The sequence below is a fragment of the Rhodofomes roseus genome (assembly GCF_022264815.1).
Source record: "Rhodofomes roseus strain CIRM-BRFM 1785 chromosome Unknown C8Q71scaffold_5, whole genome shotgun sequence".
Taxonomy (NCBI): Eukaryota; Fungi; Basidiomycota; class Agaricomycetes; order Polyporales; family Fomitopsidaceae; genus Rhodofomes; species Rhodofomes roseus.
In genome coordinates, this window is record NW_025952961.1 from 1,542,886 (window position 1) to 1,564,544 (window position 21,659).

At 54.7% G+C, this 21,659-nt stretch overlaps 8 protein-coding genes across 8 annotated transcripts; 4 read left to right on the forward strand and 4 right to left on the reverse strand.

Moving 5' to 3' along the window:
• The first annotated feature begins 778 nt into the window (after positions 1-778).
• On the forward strand, positions 779-2,827 carry C8Q71DRAFT_482615 (MFS monosaccharide transporter). Its single transcript, XM_047918836.1, has 5 exons — positions 779-1,190; positions 1,249-1,634; positions 1,703-1,967; positions 2,023-2,307; positions 2,362-2,827. The coding sequence occupies exons 1-5, from the start codon at positions 905-907 to the stop codon at positions 2,742-2,744; spliced, it is 1,605 nt and encodes a 534-aa protein (XP_047781868.1). The 5' UTR covers positions 779-904; the 3' UTR covers positions 2,745-2,827.
• A 1,045-nt stretch (positions 2,828-3,872) lies between these two features.
• On the reverse strand, positions 3,873-5,048 carry C8Q71DRAFT_795348 (uncharacterized protein; the record flags this gene model as incomplete). Its single annotated transcript, XM_047925601.1, has 2 exons — positions 3,873-3,968; positions 4,044-5,048. The coding sequence occupies 2 exons, from the start codon at positions 5,046-5,048 to the stop codon at positions 3,873-3,875; spliced, it is 1,101 nt and encodes a 366-aa protein (XP_047781869.1).
• A 154-nt stretch (positions 5,049-5,202) lies between these two features.
• Positions 5,203-8,339, forward strand: C8Q71DRAFT_846653 (condensin complex subunit 2/barren). The gene is made up of 8 exons (XM_047926644.1): positions 5,203-5,735; positions 5,788-6,346; positions 6,398-6,934; positions 6,989-7,293; positions 7,359-7,476; positions 7,533-7,834; positions 7,886-8,113; positions 8,170-8,339. The coding sequence occupies exons 1-8, from the start codon at positions 5,256-5,258 to the stop codon at positions 8,191-8,193; spliced, it is 2,553 nt and encodes an 850-aa protein (XP_047781870.1). The 5' UTR covers positions 5,203-5,255; the 3' UTR covers positions 8,194-8,339.
• Positions 8,340-9,132, reverse strand: C8Q71DRAFT_746401 (uncharacterized protein). Its single transcript, XM_047923067.1, has 2 exons — positions 8,836-9,132; positions 8,340-8,782 (listed from the first exon to the last, which is right to left on the reverse strand). Exons 1-2 carry the CDS (start codon positions 8,894-8,896, stop codon positions 8,514-8,516), a joined length of 330 nt encoding a protein of 109 aa, XP_047781871.1. The 5' UTR covers positions 8,897-9,132; the 3' UTR covers positions 8,340-8,513.
• A 232-nt stretch (positions 9,133-9,364) lies between these two features.
• C8Q71DRAFT_746403 (uncharacterized protein) lies at positions 9,365-11,287 on the reverse strand. Its single transcript, XM_047923068.1, has 4 exons — positions 10,578-11,287; positions 10,211-10,522; positions 10,015-10,137; positions 9,365-9,950 (listed from the first exon to the last, which is right to left on the reverse strand). The coding sequence occupies exons 1-4, from the start codon at positions 11,040-11,042 to the stop codon at positions 9,795-9,797; spliced, it is 1,056 nt and encodes a 351-aa protein (XP_047781872.1). The 5' UTR covers positions 11,043-11,287; the 3' UTR covers positions 9,365-9,794.
• A 2,419-nt stretch (positions 11,288-13,706) lies between these two features.
• On the reverse strand, positions 13,707-14,709 carry C8Q71DRAFT_795355 (uncharacterized protein; the record flags this gene model as incomplete). The annotated part of the gene is made up of 5 exons (XM_047925604.1): positions 13,707-14,114; positions 14,191-14,328; positions 14,392-14,407; positions 14,459-14,571; positions 14,593-14,709. The coding sequence occupies 5 exons, from the start codon at positions 14,707-14,709 to the stop codon at positions 13,707-13,709; spliced, it is 792 nt and encodes a 263-aa protein (XP_047781873.1).
• A 36-nt stretch (positions 14,710-14,745) lies between these two features.
• C8Q71DRAFT_746435 (zf-UBP-domain-containing protein) lies at positions 14,746-17,049 on the forward strand. The gene is made up of 5 exons (XM_047923069.1): positions 14,746-15,177; positions 15,232-15,535; positions 15,594-15,699; positions 15,756-15,985; positions 16,033-17,049. The coding sequence occupies exons 1-5, from the start codon at positions 14,853-14,855 to the stop codon at positions 17,003-17,005; spliced, it is 1,938 nt and encodes a 645-aa protein (XP_047781874.1). The 5' UTR covers positions 14,746-14,852; the 3' UTR covers positions 17,006-17,049.
• A 1,067-nt stretch (positions 17,050-18,116) lies between these two features.
• Positions 18,117-19,361, forward strand: C8Q71DRAFT_721936 (uncharacterized protein; the record flags this gene model as incomplete). The annotated part of the gene is made up of 7 exons (XM_047921486.1): positions 18,117-18,212; positions 18,345-18,430; positions 18,537-18,664; positions 18,885-18,974; positions 19,024-19,121; positions 19,160-19,298; positions 19,357-19,361. 7 exons carry the CDS (start codon positions 18,117-18,119, stop codon positions 19,359-19,361), a joined length of 642 nt encoding a protein of 213 aa, XP_047781875.1.
• Between the last annotated feature and the right edge of the window lie 2,298 nt (positions 19,362-21,659).

Sequence of the window (21,659 nt, forward strand, 5' to 3'; positions counted from 1 at the left end):
AGCTCGGTCTGCAGCTGCTCGACGCCCTTCTACACGCCGAGCCGCGATGCAGAGACGCGTCAGCAACGTCCGACGCGTCGAGCAGCGCGTAAACCGCGCGTCCCGTACGCGTGTCTCGTGCGATCACGCTCGGGGTAGACGCGGGCGGGGCAGATGCGGGGTCTGCACGCTTGTCTCGATGGTCGAATGGCGCGGTGCTAGGATGCAATTTTCGCGGGGTGCCTGAACCCGGTGCGTGGAATCCCATCCGCGAGGGACGTCGAGCTGCTGGCCCGGAGGCTCATCGTGCACGCGCGGCGCCCGTCCTAGCGACGTACGAGACGGATCCCGGAACGTCGCGCGCGGAGAAACAGTATGGGCGCGACGTGCGGAATGCAGGGATCCCTCGACATGGCCCGAGCGAGTGCTGTGGGTGTCCTCGCCTGGTCACAAGCAACGGCCGGTAGAGACAGATGTTCGGATCACAGGTGAGGGCCGCATAGCGCTGTTTGGTGGGAGATTGACGGCATGCTACTGCCAAGGCTCGCGGGGGGGAGCAGGCTGGAGGAGGGCCTGCGCAGCGACGAGGCCAGGCGCGGGGCGGGATGCGCTGGCTGGGCGGGGCGGGGGCTGGGCGTGCTGGGCCTGTGGCCATCCCCGGACCCCCACAACCGCCTCGTCTGGGGACTGGCACACGGAACCGTGCCTAGCACCCGATCCCATCTCCCTGATCATCAACCCTCCATGCGGCCTTGGGCGCCCGTCCCATTCGGACACACCTCTCCTACCCGCCGCCCACTGCATATAAAGCCATGCCCGCCTCCCTCCAACGCCGAGTCGTCGTTGTTCCCTCGACACCCACCCCCACCCCCCGCGCGCACCCCGCCCCGCTCCGGTCACCACCACCGCTCTCCCTCACGCAGCCATGCCCGGTCCCATCATCGCGTCCGGCAATGGCATCGGTGCCAATGCCCCCAAGAGCAAGCTTGCCGGCATTGCCATGACCGCCTTCGCCGCCTTTGGGGGTATCCTCTTTGGCTACGATACCGGTACCATCAGCGGTATCATCCAGATGCTCGACTGGTTGAAGCTCTTTGGTGACCCATGCCCCGCCGACATCATCAACACAACCTCGTGTACTCGCGGCTACTACCTCCCGTCACAACGCCAGTCCCTCGTAGTCTCCATCCTTTCCGCGGGTACCTTCTTCGGTGAGCACTCATTGGACGCGTCTTAACGAGTTTGCCCTCATCTCCCCCTCCTCCCTAGGTGCCCTCTTCGGCGCGCCCGTCGCCGATATCCTCGGTCGTCGTCACGGCATCCAGTTGGCCTGCATAGTCTTCGTCCTCGGTGTTGCCCTCCAGGTCGGCTCCCACAACATCGCTACCTTCGTCGTCGGCCGTGTCTTCGCCGGCCTCGGTGTCGGCCTCGTCTCTACCCTCATCCCCATGTACCAGTCTGAGTGCGCACCCAAATGGATCCGCGGTGCCGTCGTTGCAGGCTACCAGTGGGCCGTCACCATCGGTCTTCTTCTCGCGTCCGTCATCAACAACGCGACCAAGGACCGCAACAGCCACGCTGCATGGCGGATCCCCACCTCCATCCAGTTCATTTGGGCCTTCATCGTCTTCACCGGCATGTTCTTCCTGCCAGAGGTGTGTACCTCACGTTCTCCGCATCTCCGTGCCATGTAACTGAGTTTCACCCGTTTTCCCATCAACAGTCACCTCGTTGGCTCGTGAAGCAGAACAAGCACGAGCAGGCTGCCAAGTCTCTCGCTCGCCTCACTAGCCTCTCGCCCACCGACCCCGAGGTCGAGGTCGAGATTGCCGATATCAAGGCCAATCTCGAGGAGGAGCGTGCGCTTGGCGAGAGCTCGTACCTCGACTGCTTCCGCATCACGCACAACAAGATCTGCCTCCGCACCTTGTCTGGTATCTTCATTCAGGCATGGCAGCAGCTCACCGGTATCAACTTCATCTTCTACTGTAAGTAGCCGTTTGCCATCTGTGACGCTGCAGGCTCGTTGACAGCATCGTGCAGTCGGCACAACCTTCTTCTCGCAGGCCGGCATCGCGAACCCCTTCCTCGTGTCGGTTGCCACCAACATTGTCAACGTGGGCATGACCATCCCGGGCATGTGGGGTGTCGAGCGCTTCGGTCGCCGCTCGCTCCTGCTCTGGGGTGCTGCGTGGATGACGATTTGCGAGTTCATCATCGCCATCGTCGGCGTCACCATCTCCGTCGACAACAAGGCTGGCCAGCAGGCGCTCATTGCCCTCACTTGCCTGTACATCGCCGGCTTCGCCTCGACCTGGGGTCCCATTGGTACGTGCTATCTTTGCCCCGGATGGCAGATCACACGCTGACGGACGCTGGCAGCCTGGATTATCACGGGGGAGATCTTCCCGCTCAATGTCCGTGCCAAGGCGATGTCGCTGTCCGTCGCGTCCAACTGGCTCTGGAACTGGGCCATCAGCTACGCGACGCCGTACCTCGTCAACTCGGGCGCGGGCAACGCGAACCTCGGCTCGAAGGTGTTCTTCATCTGGGGCTCGACGTGCGCGGGCGCGTTCGTGTTCACGTACTTCTTCATCCCCGAGACGAAGGGCCTCTCGCTCGAGCAGATCGACCTCCTCTACCAGAACTCGACGCCCATCTCCAGCGTCGCGTACCGCCGGGAGCTCGTCGCGAACGACGTACACGTTGCGGACCACGTCGCGGACCGCCATCACGACGAGAAGGCGAGCGACGAAAAGGTCTGAGCACCCCCCTCGTGTTTATCCGAGGCGGCTGCTTGGTGCTGTTGTAATGAGGCGGAGGAGGCCGCACTGGACGATGGGCCCGATTCCCCTTCGCCGGATATGTTAATGTTGACGACTTTGTAATGTGTAACGATTAGTCTTTTATTTGTCGGGGCTCACGATGTATCACATTGCTATCGAGATACCGCTCATTTTACATCTCCACCCCTCTGGTGTGCGTACGTGAATAATCGGCGGCGAGAAGATATCGACGCAACCACGGCTGGGAATCAGTAATCGTGCCTTCGTATGTGGTATTGTAGACCCCGAGGGTTCGCGTACTGGCAGGAAGTATGCACTCTGCAGTATACTTCCTAGCCGCAATGATCGTATAATGCGGAACATCCTCGGTGTACTGTCAACTTGAATGTGCATACAAGCTTGGATTCTGGCAGAACCTCTGATCTCAAAGCCGGGAGCAATGATTGCAAGCATCATCCTCACTAAGGACGCGACGTCGATGGCAGAGGCCGCCAAAGACGACTGGAAGGCAGAGTCAGGGTATGATGCCTGTATCTTGTCGGATTGCAGAGATGTGACAAGGTCAACCTTCTAGCACGTCGCGCGACTCCCACGATAAGTGTCGTGATAATGCATAACCTGGTTCGCGAGGGGTGATACGGATGTAGGCTGCGGTGATAGCGATGTTCGCGGTCGGGTTGGCATTATGGTTCAACGCGGTGAAGACAGGCGTGAGCTCGAGGCTCGCTAGGATGATAACAGTACAATCTCCGTATCGTACGTATGGTCCGCACCCCTCCCTGCCCATGCGCTCCGCCTCGGGTCCTCCGAGTGGCGTCGCGGTGAGTAAGCGACCTACGGAACTTCCACCGTCCGGACGGGCGCGGTGATAAGTTGACGTGCGTGCCAAGGGAGGAGTTTGGCACTAGTTTGGCGATGGCGTTAGAGTAGAGGACGTGCGGCTAGGTCCGAAGTGCCGGCCTCGGACACTCCACCGCCGCCGATAGTCAGAAAGTGTCGACTAGACGAGCCGTCCATGAAACGCGCTTGTTGGCCAGACGCTGCCTCGAGGTACTGGGACGTGGCCATGTTATTGGACAGATACGCGACAGAGACTTGAGGCACAAGCTAGGCTAGCTTGGCTGTCATCATCATCCGCTCAAAGTCTTGGAGGCTCATCGACTTGTCGGCGGAGCTGGAGAACATCTCGAGCATCTCGACGGTCTAGTTTGGGCAGGAATATCGGAGCGCCCGTCAGCGACCGTTTGCAGCTTTCACACAGAATGCACAGGTACACACCTCCTCTGCAGTGATCTTCTCCTTGAGCAGCTTTGCCGCGCGGGTGATGTCCTTGATCATGATCCTCTGCTTGTCGAGCTGCGAGTCCGGCATGTCAGGGAAGAAGAGAGCGAATGTACGACGGCTTTCGAGGCGTTGTCGGGCGGTGAGCGGATGAGTGCGGGGGTCCCCCGTTTCCTCGTCGTCATCGGATGTCGCGAGTGAACTACGAGGTTTCCGTGACGGTCGTTTGGACGTGCGTATAGTCGCAGACTCCTTGCCCCTGGCCCTGGTAGCGATGAAGCCGCCTTCTTGGTACTCATCGTCAGAAGCGTTGTCCTCTGCATCGGATGGGTCGCCTTCGAGCTCGCTGGCCTCGTACTCATCCTCAGAGTCTGAGCTCTCGAGTGGAGTCAGTTCGCCGCCTTCGTTAGATGCGTCCTCCGCGATAGGGCGCCCGTCATCGACGCCTGTGTCATCTTCGTCGCCCCCAAGCAGGGCGGCACACACGGCTCTCCAGTCCTTTCGACCGACATATGGCTCGTCTGAGGTATCCGGGCGCGAGCGGGAACGGGCCTGGTCTTCCCACCCCGAAGCTGCATGTCTGAAGACAGCGAGGACGTCTTCGTCATCTGGCTGCAGGTCAAGTAGTTGCAAGGCGTGAGGAATGAGTGAGAGCGGAAGTTTGACGTTCGCTTCGTTTTCAGCAGTACCAGAGTCATCGTCTTCAGCAGTGGAATCTGGAACGGAGCCTTCCGGTGTGGCTGCAGTGTCAACCAGGAATCCTCCTGGCTGGTCGCCTCCAGACTCATCATCAAGCAGGAACCCTCCCGCCTCAGGTGCCGCTGCGCCAGTCCCGGGATCGGGATCCGCGTCACGTCTACGACGTTTTCTCGGAGGCCCTGCGACGGAGTCGAGCGCCTCTTCGAAAGCACGGTCAATGCGACGTCTAAGACGAGAAGGCAACGCGGCAAAGCCTGGATCTTCGGGTTCTTGGGAGCCAGATGCACTGGGAAGGGTCTGCATACTGGAATGGTGGACGAGTTCGAATGAAGCCTCGTCCAACGTCGAGGAAAGGAACGAGAATCTGAAGTGAACAACAGGCTAAGTACAGGCTGACAGCCACAATCGCGGGGGCGGTCACGTGCGCACCCTCGACGCGTGGAGACGCGTGACCACGGTTCAACGTGAACCACGACCATCCACCGCGTCGCGCATCACATCGACCCCATCATGCCTCCGACGCGTACGGCCCGCCAGACCACCCAGCGCGAAAACCCCCAATCACGCGACGACGAGGGCGACACTGAGCCCGAGGAGGACGTGCCTACCCCACGACCGACGCTCCGAACGATGTCGAAGAAACGCCTCAGCGACGTCTACGTCCTCGAACATGAAGACAGTTTCACCTCTGATCCTGGACGCGCGCCACTGCAGTCCGTGAACATCAACGACGATATGGCAGAGAAACGCAGGCGACGCAAGTCCGCGAAGGTAGCCACGGCCGTCCAAATCACCGATTCGGCCGAGGCGGGGCCCTCGTCCACTGGCGCGAACGGTGAACATGGTGGCGCAGAGGGGTCTACAACTGCAGCTGCGCAAGCCAGACAGAAACAACAGCTTCTGTCTGTCGCGCAAGCGCCGATCATCAACGTCCCCCTTGACGTGATGAGCTCGAATTTCGAGGAATGGATGAAGATGGCTACAGACAATGTACGCAGACGCTTCACTCACATATTGCGCTGTACTCATCAGGCACGCGCAGAAAATCAATGCCGCCAACTCCTGGAACTTCGCGCTGATCGACTACTTCCACGACATGTCTTTGCTGCGCAACAACACGGATAACTCGATCAACTTTCAGCGGGCATCCTGTACGCTCGACGGATGCGTGAAGATCTGGACGAGCCGTGTAGACAGCGTTGGTACCGAGACGGGAAAGCTTCTTAGCAATCTTGCCAATGAAGGCCGCCCGGACGACGACGACGATGCAGCATTAGACAATCCCGACGGTCAAGAACCCGGACAGAGTCAGCGTAAGCGCAAGGCTCACCGTCCGGAATCCACACTTGCAAAGAATCTTACTCAGCTTCGGAGCAAGAAGCTAGACCTGGAGTTCACTGTTGACCCCCTCTTCCGAAAGACATGTGCGGATTTCGACGAGGGTGGTGCTCAGGGCTTATTGATGAACCATCTCAGTTTGGGCGAGGGTGCTCAGGGTAGTCTGCGTGTGGTCTTTGACGCAAGTGATGCAATGGGTGCAGGCGATGAAGACGACCCGCTCATGGAGCCTGAAGACTTGGTTGACCTGAGCTATCTCCGGAGTGAGCGTTCCGTCATTCGATGCTCTTAACATGTACTCAAATCATCCCCAGAGCAGTTCCTGCCCGATCTGGATGCGCTCGACGACATGGCAATATGTCATTCTCTGGAGGGCTTTTCATTCTCCAAGGATAACTTCTCGTTTGACGACGCAACACTCTTCCGCGATCAGACCCCTAACTACGACGACGGCGCCGATGACGATGAACCATACGCGTTCGAAGGCGACAATCCCCAAGATAATGGGGCACCCATGGAAGTCGACGGTGATCAAAATGGGCCGCCGGTGGAGGACTTTTTCATGGGCGACCAAGCAGTCGCGGAAGACTACGCTCCCGGCGATTTTGCCCCTGGAGATGACATGGAGCCTGACTCACAACCAGATGGACCAGACGGTGCCTCGGGAGAGCGCGCTCATACCGGCGCGTTCGTACCTTTTGATCCTCGTCGACCGCCAAACGAGCGCGATTTGATCATGGCCATGGCGGATGGAGAGGAAGGCGGCCTCATGATGGACTACTTTGACCAAACCTTCCTCAAGAACTGGGCTGGTCCTGAGCATTGGAAGCTGCGCAGAGTCGTCAGGAGACGTAAGTTGTTATTGTCCCTCGGGTGCATAGGACATTTGGGCTTATTTCCTTCAGCGGAGACATCGGAAGCAGCTCCCAAAGCCAAGCGTGAGAAGAAGGAAGCATTCAAGATCGGCTTCCTAACGCCTTCAGAGAAAGATCCCAAAACTCTCGCGAAGGAGCTGTTCGCGCCTGTCACGCGTGGCGCGGGTATTACTCTGCCGGGCCCATCGTCGGGCAAGGGATCGGGTCGCAAGGGTAGCAAGAGGAAATCAGCAAAAGACAAGGAGAGGGAACGGCGGAATGATCAGACCCTCCCCGACGACATGCACTTCTCTAGCCGCCAGCTTGTGACACTGTTCCTCAAGCCACAATTTTCTGTATGTGCTCTGTACGTTCGCTTAACGCCTCGTGCTGACTATGCTTGTTTGTTGCCTCAATCCAGCTGAAGATGCGTGGCCGCAATGTCCAAGGACGGGGCGATGAAGAGATCGACGAGAACTTCTGGGCGCAAGCTGCGGCTGAACAGGCGGCTGGACGGGCAGTAGAAGATGGCGACGACTGTGAGTCGTCACTCTCTCTCACTCTGATTAAATCGAGCTTAACGTTCCTTGCTCAGCCACGCATGACGGTGGGATTCCGTTCAACACCCAATTCTTCCATGATGATTTCGACGAGGCCGGTGGTTTCGACGATGTCTTCGATGGCGTTGACGGCGCGAATGGAGCAAGCATCGAGCCCGGAGAACAAGATCTTCTTGCTGCAACTCAGGGCCTGACGCGGCGTGTGCGTCCAGAGTTCGTCAACTATGCCAAGCGTGCGAAACGAGTGGACGTGCGCAAGCTGAAGGAGAATATCTGGAAAGGCTTGGATATCGTTGTCCCCAAAGCTGATGGCGCGAATGACGAAGACGATGCTATGGTACTAAGCATTGTCTCTGACATTCAACCGAATGCTGACTTACTGTAACAGGACGTTGACGACCGTCCCGCCACCGATCCCACGGAACCTCGCGAGTTCACCTCGGTCATCTCTGGACTACAGAAGACGTATCCTAAAGACAAGCTGGAGGAAATCAGTACTAGCTTCTGTTTCATCTGTCTTCTGCATCTCGCGAATGAGCGTGGCCTCAAGATCCACTCTGAAGAGGGTGAGGATGCGGAGGAAGAGCGGAAAGTAGGCCGAATATGGGATCTAAAGGTACTGTACGCTGTGTGATTAATCCGAGTCATGGCTAACCGTTGTTTGATCTGTAGGTCTACAGGGATCCAGATGCATGACGCCTCTTTCTTCGGTTTGTTTTGCACGTATCTCCCACGTATCTTTTGCCTATGAGTGCTATCGCTTCGGTCTTCTTTATGATGATATCTTATTGCCAGCCGCTTCATTACCGGTCCTATGATGTCTTTGAGACCTCAACGTTGGTCCTAAGTCTAAGAATGTGTCTCGAGGCATATATACTGAATCTGACATGCCCGCCAGGGTCGGAGCAGAAGGAATGAAATACAACAAGGTGATGTCTACGGATACAATATTGCGTAACTCTCAGGCTAAGGATTGGGTAGAAGACGAAGCGGCGTTGGTCCGCAAGTTGTCGCGGCTAGCATTTGAACCATTCCCTGAGCAATTGCTCGTACTTCTTCTGCATTCGATCCCTCAGCTCCACGAATTCTGAGAATGCCTTGGGATGTAGCTCGAGGGTGCCATCTGCCGGTAGATGGACGGCGTCGTCAGAGGGAAAGATGGTAAGGATGTCGGTTGACAATATCCGAGCAGAGGCGACGTTGGATGCCAGGAACAGGCGGTCGCCAAAGGGGCTGAATATGTGCACGTCGAGCCAGCGTTCTCGGAGGTTATGCGTACGCGCGCCTGTGAGTTCGCCTTATTGTCAAGCCTCACTTTCGTCATCGACGGCCACGTACCTTGCACGACCATGACCTGTTTCTGCACCAAAGCGACAGCAATGTCGCCTTGCGTCAACATTGCCGCTAATGAAGCGGCGAGGTCTGACGGGGGCGACGGTCGATCTGCATATCGAGATAACGCCACGGGGAGTGCTTTTATATGCCGGCCTTCCACAGGTCAAGCGACGCGCGGGCACTAGTGTTCTCTGGGAAGGCATGTGTTCTGATTCTGCCCAGGCAGGGAGGCCAAGGGACGATGTCGAGATGAATCTTCGTAAATACAAGACCTTCCACTTCCGGGTGCAAGGACTGACCATGCGGACCGAAGCTGCCCGTGGACTTACAACAATGAACAAAAGCATGGGAAGCTCCTCTCGGATGCACTATTTGCAGAACAAGCGATGGCCCATATATGAACATACACCCGTGGCCTGCACGAGTACCTACGGCGGCTGAGCGGGCATACCGTTATAATGGTGTCTCCTGCCCGCGCCGCATGCAGCTAATGACAGTTTCGCGCCCACACTAACGTCTTGAAGTATCGCAAGAAGGAGCAATGAAGCGGACAGTACTTGTCCACTATATTTGCATAAAATCGAATCGCTGAGTGGCTGTACAGAGCTCGGGTATGTTAGTAGTTACATGCCCAGCCGACGAGCAATGTCAAAGGCTACGGCAAAGAGCTACTGGATTCAGGTGAGGACGATAACATCGAGAGAACCGAAGCAAGAGACAGAGCTATGGATATACACATGACAGATTGGGAGAGTGACAGAGCAACAGAGCACCGTAGCATACGAGAAGTGTCCGGGACGCAGTGACCCCTCCAAGATCCGAGGAACAGGAATCCATGCTTCGGCGAGGGTCTGAATGGGTACCCACGTCCTTCGCACGTATCAACAAAAAAGGCAACGCAGAGGGATGGGAGTGAAGCACGATGGTGTATATAATGGTGGTTGGGGTATGAAGCAGATAGCTTAATGACGTCCGGGGCGGAGGACGACGTAGGCTTGCCAACTGCCCATGGAGACATGCTGCAGTCCGACTAATGTCAAATCTTGCAGCTGTATGTGTCCAGCACCGACACGCCATACAGGGTTCGCGTCCTCCTCCATTGGACGCTGCTCCATATCCTAGTAGTGTGATTAGGGGGGCAGTTGCAAACAGCTAAGGCATGTGGCTAGGCAAAACACATACATGTATGAATCGCTGCACTGTCTTGGCAACGTTCTTCGCCAGCTTGGCCTTCGTGATAGGCTGAGGCGGCGAGCGGAAGTCTCTCGTAGGGATCTGCCTGCTCCATGGAGCGTAACCGGGCCACTATACACCGTGATCAGACTTCACTCTCCACCGATGCGTCCAGTGTTGCATAGACCGCATGCTCATCACATACCATGAGTCGTATTGAGACGGAGGGCCCACGGTTGATGAACATGTGGTCATCTCTACCCATCAGGTCCATGAACTTGCCGTTCAAGGCGTCTTGAAGGGTTATACCGCAGCGCTGCGGGTTCTGCAAGTAGAACATGATAGGCTGCTCTAGTTCGACATCGTCGACATAGCGGCGCCGGTCGCTCTGTGTGTGCGGGCGATAGGTCTTCTGAGGTACAAGTGTGCCATCGAAAGGCGGTATGTGCTCCCTTGCGAGCTCCGTCACTGTCCTGATAGCCGATCTGGGACGATAATCGGTCTGCAGGGATATGGCCTGGAGTTGCGTTAGATGTGATGGGACGATACAAAAACTGAAAGAAGGTACACACCTGCTGCTCAAACATGGTCGTCAATGACGTAGACGGAGAAATCGGCGAAGCGTTTGGCTTCAAATACTCCTGCGACCGAATGACATCACCCGGCGAGTGTTCAGGAGTAGTGAGGTGAGAGCTCGTCGACGTCGAAGGCGTCGTCAAACTCGGACGGCGAGATATCGGGCCGAGCGTATCGTACGGGCTAATGAGTCCGTCGACGCTCGCCAGCGATGATTGCGAGCCGTATCCCGTCGTGTCGATGTGGATCTGGGGCTGCCGCAAGGGAGTCTGAGTGCTGAGAGGATCAACCAACGAAGGGTAGCCCTGGCCATACGGTAAGGACGGCCCCATGTCAACTGTCGGAGACCTGAAGAGCAGGGGGGTGGTATGGGGGTCGGAGAAGTTCATGTTGTCCATGGTGTAACCTGCAAAACCACTCGTGTCCGGTTGCCCGTAGTCCGACATCATGGAAAACTCCATAGACTGTGTAGACAAACAATGTGAGCGTGGTCGAAAGGCGTCGTGCCTGGCAACTTACCCCAGATTCATCGAAGGAATCGAGGTCGGGAGTAAGCGGGCTATGTCCACCGAATGGACTGTGCTCGCTCATCGACATCATTGGTGTGGTGCCTTGACCATGGTGAGGAGTACTGGTACTATGTGAGCGATGCGAGCAATAGACACGACAGGAAGAGCACTTACAAGAACGGGGCGGACATGGACGGCGAGGGTTGAGATAGAGGAAAAGGCAGTACAGCAGCGTAGGGTATATATACCGCGTCGAAGCGCTACAGCCACAGAAGCAATGAGGTAAGATCCCGGAACGGATGTACAGCTATTGAGTATACCATTCTCGGGTTGAAGCTTGTAGTGGAGATGCTAGCGAGCCTGATAATAGGTGTCTTTGAGATATGACAGCCAAGAGACGTCGACTGAATCGTTGTCAAGGATACTCAAAATTTGCCGTTTGTACAGGAGCTGGTAGGGCGTGAAACGAGAGTTCCGCCGTCGCATATATCGGGGTATGGCGACTGACCGGCAACATGACTCGGAGTGGGAGGCGGTGGCATCGGAGCCGCGCATTCTCTGAGCCCTGGGCTCAGGCAGGCAGTCCTGCGGACGCTATCGAGTCAGGATACAGAGGAGGGATAGGATAGGTCCCGGGGACGAGAGGCTGTCCTGGAAGGACCTGAAAGAAACAGATCAATTCGGCGCACGGACAAGGACAAATGAAAGGAGGGTACCTGCCTCTTTGGGCTTAACAAGCTGTCAGCCGCAGCGGTGGTGGTGGGACGTGGCAGTGGGTGGATAGCAGTGGCAAAGCGGCCTCGCGGTGGTAAGGGTACCCACGGTCCAACCACAAAGGAAGAACCTCGAGACGACTGGCCTTCGCACTACGGCGGAATGGCCGAGAACGTCATTCACTCATGGTCTGTGCGATAGCCTTCTCCGGAGCGTTGAGGTGCACAGGTTCACAGCACTGCACGTCAGCGGCGCTGCCGACAAACCACGCTGTGCGCCCGCATTGCAGGCAGTCGCCCCAGCGGCCCGGTCGCCTCGTTCGACGTTCCTGCAGGCCAGTTTGGGGAGGGTCGCAATACGCGACATCAAAGGGCAGTCTGAGGCTCTCCGAGCAAGGCGAGCGCAGGTCGAGCACGTCTATAACGCTGACTCGGAGGTGAGCTGGTGTGCCCTGGTTGATGACGGACGTAGGCGGCAAGCGTCCACGCCCGATCTAATCAGAAGCAATGGGACGGAGTACATCGCCATCCACTGCCATCCATCCCGTCTTATCTTTGCCCATCCGCGCGATGTGGAACTGGAGGAGGCTACTGCACACCGAATGTACTACATGTGGTATTTACTTTGGTCTGCCTACGCTACATAGCGCTCCGTCCGAGCGCGTCTGCTCAGTCCAACGCTGCAGACATCGTCAAATCCTTCGCGACATAGAATCCATCGCGTAGGAGCGCGACGCCGAGTCGCTGTATATTTGAGAGTTCGAATTGTCGTGGGGCGACGGCGAAGCGAACATATGTAACTACCCCTACTTTGGGCAGATCAATTGTCAACTTTGTCCTGACTTTGAATCGGCGCGCCCATGCTCGTAGTTGTAGGGAGTGCCTTTCCATACTATGCACTGTAATACGTACTCCTACCAGAGATCCGTATATAGGTTACGAGGTACTCGGCTCGTCTACAGCAGTTCCATGGCCGTCGGGTACTCATAGCCGCACCTATGTACCCTTCAACGTACTTCCGTAGGGAAACCGACGCACATCCCAGTGAAGTGGACAGCGCGCCCCGGTAACCCAGCCCGTGATATGCAAGCCAAGTAGTACTCCATACGACGATACTTATAAATCTACCGTGCTCGTCGCGGTGATGTAGCACCGATAAGCACCACGTACACACTATAGCCTAGTATACGTAGGCCAAACCAGCCAACACCGCATTGACTGGCACTCGTGACGCAGCCGTCCGTACACAGTGGACGCCTGCTTTCCCTTCTCTACGAAAAAAGTATACGAGTTCAGCTATCGCATGGCGACTGAGGAGCGGTCACCCTCGCTCGATGGCACTGCTTGTCAATGTCTGAGACCGGGACTTTCTTCAGCGAACTTCTACCAATGTCATTTGCTCGTGTATGGCAGTATTACCGGGTATACCAGCTGCCGCACCTGCTCCATAAGCTATACTTAACCCATTTGCTGTCTCGGACTCGTATTGTGATCTTATGTACCTCATGACGAGACAATGTCGCGTCTCGTGAAATGAAAATCAGCTGCGGTTCGATCGCCGACACCCCGGTCGACACGACGAATCGCGGAGGCTACGGAGTTCATACCGATTGAGGATCAAGGGGCCTAGAACTCGACGCCGAGCCCATGTATAGTCGGCAGTCAGCTTGACGACCCCAATTGCCACCTGTGAACGAGCAACAAACCTTAAGCAGCGACGAGGTATCGGCACATAAGTTACCTGACGCGCATTACTACACGGTGCTGTATACGGCTTCTCGGTATCTAAATACGTTCGTTGGCTAAGCTTGTGGCCGAGCATGGTGGCGTTTGTGGCGGTGAATCACTCACATGTTTCCCTGTAGATACTTAGTTCCCTAGCAGGTACAACAGCACAATACGTTCATCGTACATTCGGCTGGTCACTGTATACACCGAGGTGACGCATCAATTCCGACAGGTACCACCCTGTCAGTCCCCAAACCTCGAGTCGCCCTTCGCGGCCACCGCCTATTTCATCGCGTTGCTGAGGATCGTTTGTCCATTTAGGTGCAATGTCCGGTCCTGAGTGCACGGCATGAGGTCCGGAGACAAGGTCCGCAACACTGACGGCAAAGTAAGGCCTTGCGGCACGGAAGAGGTAGGTGTGTAGGCGCGGAGGCGAGACCACGGCGGCCATGGGTAGGTGGAACGCGTGGGCAACCTCGGCGGGCGAGAGTGTCAAGGTGGAAAGAGACAGAGACGGCAGCGGAGCATCGACGTCAGGGTCGTCAAGAGGGGTCTCTGCCTGTCGCTCAGCATGCACGAAACCCTGCAATGTATCACGCAATGACAATTGATATAGTGAATATTGTGAATAGGTCCCATGCGGAGAGAGTCTGGCTTACGACGTATGGCCATACCCTGAGACCGCTAAGAGATGTCTCCGTGGGACCTATGCGTCCTAGGATTTCCACTTGGCGAGGATGTATGCCTAATTCTTCCTGGCTTTCGCGCAGCGCTGCCGCCAATGGCGATGCGTCCGTCTGCAAGTTGGTCCTGTCAGTGAATGTTTTTGACCAATCACGATGTGTACTGGCCTTGTCGACCTTCCCACCAGGAAAGCTATTACGAGTTGATTCCCGCTATACCGGCCGGACAGCCATGCGTACGCACCTCACCTCCCCTGAATGTGTCCTTAATTTTCCTCGCACCTCAAGAAGCACGCCGGGCTTGTTATCCACATTGCAAAGAGGGATGAGCACCGCGGCATGCGCCTCCTGCGTGTCCTGGACATCTGTGCCGTCGACTGAGCTCGCGAGTATGGATCGTATGGAGTTCAGCGATGACCGAGTGAATGGCGATGTTATAGGCACCCTAACCAAGGAAGGGTTCGTGGTCGCAGCAGTCGTGAGCGTACGGAGCATAGCGGTGGATGTTTGCCATTGGGGCTGGCGTGGTGCCACTGGTAGAGGCGTGCAGCGAGGTCGCTTATGTACTCTATCCGCAACGCCTTCCCAGGGCGTCACATCCGCTTCGCCTCGGTCTGCACACCCTCCATCTCTTGCTCATGCGGAATATTCGCATCCGCATATCTCTCCGTTCTCGTTCGAACATACCGACAGCATCGACGTCCTATACATCTCCGTCGACTGCCTCGTCTTGCGTTGTCCCGTCTTCCATCTTCCAGCCCTTGCCATCCCACAAACCGGGTCCTACTGGTCGCCGTCACACAGTCACCGAACGGGCCCGCAACGACGACGCGGCTCTAACAGACTATCGTTTCGGTCCAATCAGAATTGACTGGGTCGACTGCGCGTTCGAGACCATGAGCGTCGCAGGGTCGAAGAAAGCCGGAGTCGGAAAGGAGAAGGCTACGGATGCGCGCCGCAAAGGTAAGTGGTACCTTTGTCGTCGTGCATTTCATTTGCTCAAGGAAGAGCAAGCAGAACCTGTGGTAGCTACATTCAGCCCATCCGCATCTCACTCGGCGACGTCTGGGTCAACAAATCTACCTGAGGGCATCGTACATATCTACCGCGATGTCGCAGGTATTGAGGAGTCTGGAGCGTTGACAAATGACGGCGCCTCGCCTGGCCCCGAGGACTCGAAGGACTCCGCACCCAAAGTTGTGTCCGACAGTCAAGGGCTCATCCTCGCAGTCTTGGCTGTACCGGCATGGATGACACCGTCCGACTTTTTGGCTTTCGTAGCTCCAGCCACCGATGGTATCTCTCTGCTGAGGATGATACGGTGTGTCCCGCTTTCTGCCTGCATGTCAAGAAGTTGGTAACACTTCCATGTTTGCCAGGGATTCCGCTCCGAATCGATCCATCGTTCTGCTCAAGTTCAGGGAAGCGTCCCATGCCTCGCAGTTCATCGAATCATATAACGGGAAGCCATTCAACTCAATGGAGGTGAGATGAAGCCGTGGCTACTCAATAATGCAGGCCGATTCACGACGACTCTACAGCCGGAGACATGTCATGTCGTCCGCGTTCTGTCTGTCACTATTGACAGTGATGAATCCCTCACCGAAAGCCTCATGCGCGAGAATGCGCAACATAGCTCAGATGCGGTGTATGAGCTGCCGACATGCCCCGTCTGCCTCGAACGGATGGATTCAGCGGTTACTGGCTTAGTCACCGTCCCGTGCTCACACACCTTCCACTGTGCCTGTTTGAGCAAATGGGGTGACAGCAGGTGCGCATCCGACCACAGAGTCTCGCGTGCGATACTGAAGTTTGCAGGTGCCCGGTGTGCCGCTACTCCCAGACGTTACTATCATCCCATCCACCAGCGAGCAGCGCTGCTAGCCGGCCCATCGCGTTCTCCAGTTCACCGCCGTCAGCCCACTGTGTTGAATGCGAGAGCACGACCAACCTATGGATCTGTCTCATCTGCGGTCACATCGGCTGCGGCCGATACGGCCGCGCTCATGCTTATGGTCACTACTCGCGGACGACTCATCTATACGCCCTGGAGCTAGAGACGCAGCGCGTTTGGGATTATGCGGGCGATGGTTACGTCCATCGCCTCATCCAGAACAAGGCTGATGGCAAGCTTGTCGAGCTTCCTTCCGCCTCGTCGGCGATCGGTTCCCAAGCATCCCGTGGCGTCTCTGGAGATCGTCGCGGACCGAGTCTCGAGGATGCCCTGAGCGCCGAAAAGATCGAAGCCATCGGTATCGAATATTCCTACCTGCTAACGTCACAACTCGACTCACAGCGCGCGTTCTACGAGGAGCAGATAGTGGATCTGCGGGGCAAAGTCGACGAACTGCATACAACAGTCCAGCGACTGACCCAGGAGCGCGACGAAGAGAGGGAACGGGCGCAAAATAACATGACGGCGCGAAAAGTCGAAGAGAATGCACAAATTGCCAAATTGCAAACAGAACTCTCAAAGGTGCACAAGAAAGCTGAGAGGACCGCAGATCTGGTGACGCAACTGCACAAGGAATTGAAAGAGGAGCGCGCGGTGAGCACAGGATTGTTGGAAAATCTGCAAAAAGCTCGGCGTGAGGTGGATGTAGCGAAACAGGAAAAGCAGCTTCACTCACAGAGGATTCATGAGTTGGAGGAACAAGTGCGGGACATCATGTTTGCGCTTGAGGCAAGAAGTCAGATTGAGCAAGGACAAGGAGTGGTTGCAGAGGCTGCAGGTGGATCCATAGCAATAGGATCACATGTGAAGAGAGACAGGAGTAGTAGTAGGAAATGAGATTGATTGTGCCCAGATTTAAGAGAGAAAAAGATGGCTATGACATGTAGTAAATGAATGATGATGTGGTATACCGGCTCAAGTCGTCTTTGACAAAGGACAGAAAGGCCGAGCGAGGCATGGCTAAACCAGACCAGCCGTCATCAACAAGATTAGGGGAATTAATGTGCAATGCAAAAATATGAATGTTTATGATTGGTGCATTGCATGGGTCTTGGTGTGCATAGGTATGGGTAGCCAAAATTTGACTAACATACCCATGTTACCCATGGACTTCTGCAACACTGTATTCAGTAGTGCAAGTCAATATTACCTAGTGAGGTAATCTGTGTTGGCTGTTTCACATAGCTTGTCATCTTCTGGGGTATCTGATGCTTGTACTGCAAGTCTTTGTAGTACAAGCAGTGTGGTACACCAGTGATTCCCTTTAAGTGGTTTGTAGCAGCTAGCAGGGTGAGAGCACATGTCATCAGGCTAAACAAGCACAAGACAATGGCTAGGCGGAATAGGTAAGCTATGATATGCAATGTGAAAGTATGATGGATTTATTCACCCTCAGTATGTGCTCGAGAGAGACAGCAAGACTGAGGGTGCCAGGGAACAAGCAATGGTATAAGGTACCAAAATGTAACCATAACAAGTAATGAATGTATGGGTGCACACAGTGCATACAGCGGGGTAAACAAGTGGGATAGTGCATCACACAGTACAGCGTGGCACAGACAAATAGACTGAGACATAACATAACCAGGACTGGACAACACACAAATTGTTGTTAAGGCTCCAACTATATAATACACATATACATGAAAGCTGTATGTATAAGGTGAACTACATTATATTGTATATATACTGTATATATACTGTATATTATATACTGTATATATACTGTATATATAGTATTTTAGCGGCACAAGCACTGGTCCCTGACTCCTCGTTTGGACACCACTGCTTCACTAGCAGCAGCACCATGAAATTATTGTCTTCCAGAAACAGTGTTTTTTAATGGTACTTAAATGCTGTTCCATGCCAATGAGACTTGCTGGAAGGCCCTTGCACCCGGGCATTTTGGGGCCTCCAAGACAGCACCTATTTAAGTTGAACTGCTGGCATGGTACACCATGCCCTACTTATGTGCTTGAAGAAACAATGGGGTTACAAAACAGCACCCTTTATACTTGTCAATCTGGTCAACCAAGCAGCCTGGGTAAGCTAGAGTGATCTAGCTGACTCTACACTGTTAGATCTGGGCAACCAGAGAGCAACCAGGCAGAACAGGGCAGAACTAGGTACTCAATACTTGAAAGACGGGATTATTGGCTTACTAATATTGCCGCAGATGGTCACAAAATGTCTTGATAAGGATGTATTTCCCACGCATCACACCCCTTGCAGAAGATCTGACACAGATCATGTCAACAGAGGGTATACTTCTGCTTTTGGAAATCAGTCTATCCTTGGTGGCTGATGGTGGCTTGTAAACCTTTTCATTCGAGCTGTACAGTACTTCACAAACCATACACTGGTCCAGACATACTGGAAACAGTGCCACAATCACATCAATCTGTCCACATGCCTGCAAAGCATATGGGAACAAGCCCCAAGGCATTGCTGCCACCTACAGGGAAGCGTGCACGCTTCCTTACAGAGAAGGCATAGGTAGCCATCACAGAGAAACATTCCTTGAAGTCAAAACAGTCTGCAGCCACAGACACCGAGGTTGTTGGAGAAACTGCTGGCACTGGTACAAACTTCCCATCAGTCTTGACATCTCCAAACCCAATCTAACCCAATCAAAAGTCTGTGGCAACTGCCACAAAGCCAAAGCATGATTGCCATAGCCATGTTGTAGAGATTAGTGATGAGGAACCAACCACAGGTGACAATGAAGATATTGTTGAAGTCAACAAGGATGGGCGCTGCAAGGCGGCTGTCCCACCCAAGAACAAAACCCCTGAAGAGGAGCTCAGTGAGTGTTTGGCAATGCAGGGTATGCCATGGTACTTACAAGCCGGTAGCGCAATTGAGCAAGGAATGGTCTGTGCTGATCTATGCTTTCTACAAGCCAGATGTCAGCATCAAAGTCAACAAACATGGGAAGCGCATGCACCTGTTTGTGTGCACCAATTGTGGCTGCACAAAGTGATTAAACAGTGGTTAGATAAGAAGGATAAGAATTTGACCAGCAATCTTTGCAAGCATGTGAAGAAATGCTTTGGCAAGGAAGCGCTAGCATCTGCGGACACTCTTGGTATTATGGACATGGAACAGGGACTGAAGGAGGTATTCAGACGTAAGTTCAATAGTGTGTATAATGGCAACCCATATCCCTTTGAACATTGGCAGTTTAGTATAGTATAGAGTGTTAGCGTGTAGCTTACATAATTACAAATGTGGACATCTGCTGGTGCGCATCTGTTGAATGGGCATCTTAGCTTTTGACCTCACATACTTGTGCAACTCACACCCTTTTTGACGCGCCAATCAGCTCTGCTGACCAACCCATCTCTTCAAGAGCTCCTGGCTCTTGAGGACTGCTTTCTGCATCCAGATTGGTGGACTTGACAACCCTGGACTTGGTTTTGTTCAACGACCTCCCCCTTTCCTCTGTTGCTTGCTCTCCAATCTGCCTTCGATCAACTACTCGCGGCCCTCTTCAGAGGCCCCCATCTACTCTCTTGGACCGGCAGTTTGGCAAACCCGCTCTGAGGTCCCAGTCAACCTCACAGTGGTGGACACTCAGTGGCGCCATCATCACACTGCCAGTCTGTGACCTCACATTTACAACCTGTAACACTTGCATGATCCCAGCAACCACGGATAACCCCACACCCTCGCCTTCACCATCATGTCGGAATTCCCCTTTGCGCTCACTGAGTCAAGCCCTCAACTGCTGAGCCACCCCTCTGCCCAGCTGCATGGTTGGTATTCCCTAGCCTCACAGACCTATGGTTCCCCACAACACTCAGGAGCACTCCAGGAGGAATGTCTCCATCAGCATGGATGATACCGCTGAACTCTGCCAGATTGTTGCAGGCTCCATTATCTCCTAGTAAGTTTGACTCACCGTCCAGCACTCCATATCTACCCAGACCACTATTGCCAATGGCTCATGACACAGCAGCAGCCACTGCGCCTGCAGCAAACTCACAGCCAGTGGGGAATCCAGCCTTGACATCAGCAGCGCCTGGGGGGCAGCCACAGAGGGATCAACTGCCGCACAAGCCCGCTGACGCCCTGGTGGAGGAAGCTGGTGTGCAAGACAAACAGTGCAGTCGCAGCTTCCAACACAAAAGGGAGCAACCTCAGGTCGCACAAGTCTGGAATGGGCAGTACTGTCTCTGACACCTCCTTGCAACCCTCACACAAATCCCTGGCAACCAACGCCATGGCGGAAGATCCCGGTGAGGAATCCATTTGCAAGCTCCTTGACAAGGATGGTCAGCTGCCCGAGTACTGTTGCTGCCCTATCTGTTACGTCAACATTTGTTTTCCCTTATTTGCACTTGAGCATTGTACTATCCTAGCATGGGCCCAACCCCATGACGCTACGGTTCCAGTCTTCGGACTCCTTCGCTGTTTGCTCCGGTCCAACCCGGAGCAGTTCACGTGATCTCTGACTCAGTATGACTCGTCCCTTACTCATACCTGACTCATCATTTATGACTCGATCCCTGACTCGTCATGACTCACTCCCCCACGCTCCTATTGGCTAGGTAGTTGTGACTCGTTCAGGACCTGCCCTGAACTCCCCATGTATATAAGACCTGTGTACAGTAGCGGTCGAACCTCAGTTCGACCTGGTTATCTATTGAAGCTTCACCAGCTCCTTGGATATCAGAAACTCCCCGCTCGACCTGCTAGACGGACTTAGCAGCGTCTTCGACCATCCTCCCCATCCAAGGACGATTAGAACCTAAGGTCCCTACGTTTAGGGTTAGGTTGAGAGCTAGTGCTCTAGGTGTCATGCTTCGCGTAACACTATCAAAGCTGTACAAATTATGGAAGATGCAGCTTGACCCAGTACCCTTCCGCCGCACACCAGTGTCTGCAGGAAGCCCAATGGCTCATCTCGCAAGAATAGTCCACTGAGTGGCTGCACAACAACAGCAAATCGGTGGGACTGCAGAACTGTTGGTCAATAGCAGTACAGTTTTGCGCCCACATTCTGTATCTAGCAGGAGAACTGCAGAAGCTTGTGAACTGGATGTGCAAATTGGAAGGGCACACAACAATCTGGCTTTTTGATCCCAATGGTGAACTGCTTACCATCATAAAGGACGCCAGTGCACGTCACTACATATACAATGCGTTTGTTGTGGTGCGGGACCGCACCAGGAAAGGAATGGACTTGTTGCATCACAGAGTGCATCTCCATGGTGGTGTGTGTCCCTTTTTCACTCCCTCATTGACGTTGTCAGAGTTATACATACTGGACAATACATGCAAAGCCAGGACACTTCTCGACTTCCACCTCCAGAAGCCAAGGGTCTTCATGGAACTTACACCAGAGTACCAGCCGGTGGTGGCTGATTCTCTGCATGAAGGACCACTGTGACCAGCAATGGAGCAGAGTTACAGGATGATGCCAAAGGAATGCTTTGTGCTGAACCCTCACCAAGGCAACATTGTGGACACACTGATTCAGCAATTC